This window comes from Corvus brachyrhynchos, unplaced genomic scaffold (assembly GCF_000691975.1).
Source record: "Corvus brachyrhynchos isolate BGI_N302 unplaced genomic scaffold, ASM69197v1 scaffold229, whole genome shotgun sequence".
In the NCBI taxonomy this organism is placed as follows: domain Eukaryota; kingdom Metazoa; phylum Chordata; class Aves; order Passeriformes; family Corvidae; genus Corvus; species Corvus brachyrhynchos.
The window spans coordinates 285,921-286,560 of NW_008240042.1; the positions used below are offsets into that span (position 1 = coordinate 285,921).

The 640-nt window shown below is 61.2% G+C and overlaps 1 protein-coding gene across 1 annotated transcript in view; it reads right to left on the bottom strand.

Annotated features, from left to right (window-relative positions):
• Positions 1 to 640, bottom strand: part of HPSE (heparanase) — a 12,887-nt gene extending 12,247 nt beyond the window's left edge. Inside the window, exon 1 of the mRNA XM_017744107.1 lies at positions 204 to 640. Within this exon, the coding sequence (XP_017599596.1) occupies positions 204 to 640 (437 nt within the window). The remainder of the gene's footprint in view (positions 1 to 203) is intronic.

Genomic DNA, 640 nt, shown 5'->3' on the forward strand with positions numbered 1-640 from the left:
GGGCCCGGGGCTGCAGCGCTCCGCTCCCCGCCGGGAAGAACCGCGCTGGCGTGAGCAGGACCTTCCTCACCCTCTGGAAGGGCTCCAACAGCATCTTCGAGCCTCAAATCAGCACCAAGACGCCCGAAACCCGGGGTTACCCAAACGCCTCAACCATTGCAAAATAAACCTGTGTTTCCAGCTGATTCCTTTCCTGCTCGCACCTTTGCACCCTTGCAGCCGCCTCCTCCAGCATCCCGGCCTGCCCGAGCGGCCGTGGGCGTTTCCGTGTACAACCAGCGGGCTGGAAAATGGCTACAGGCTGAACGCTGCCGCTCCAGGGCTGAGATGTCAGCCCGGCACCCCAGCTGCCGCCTCCGCTGCGGGAACCCGAGTCCCAGCAGCACACAGCCGTGTCAGGCTGAAACCTGCCTCTCCCTGCTACACTGTTGGAACAAGTGTACGTCCTAATTACAGAGGCAGGAAGCTTGGAATTACTGTTACAAAAAGATTCAGGTCGGCTCTGGGCCTGCGCCCCAGGTGCTCCTCGAAGAGTCCAGTCTGTACCGAAACTCCTCCTTTGGCGACAGCTGGCCTTGCCCGGGAGGCCTGTCGGGAAGGAGCCAGCTGCAGCCACGGAGTAGGTATGGCTTAGTATCAT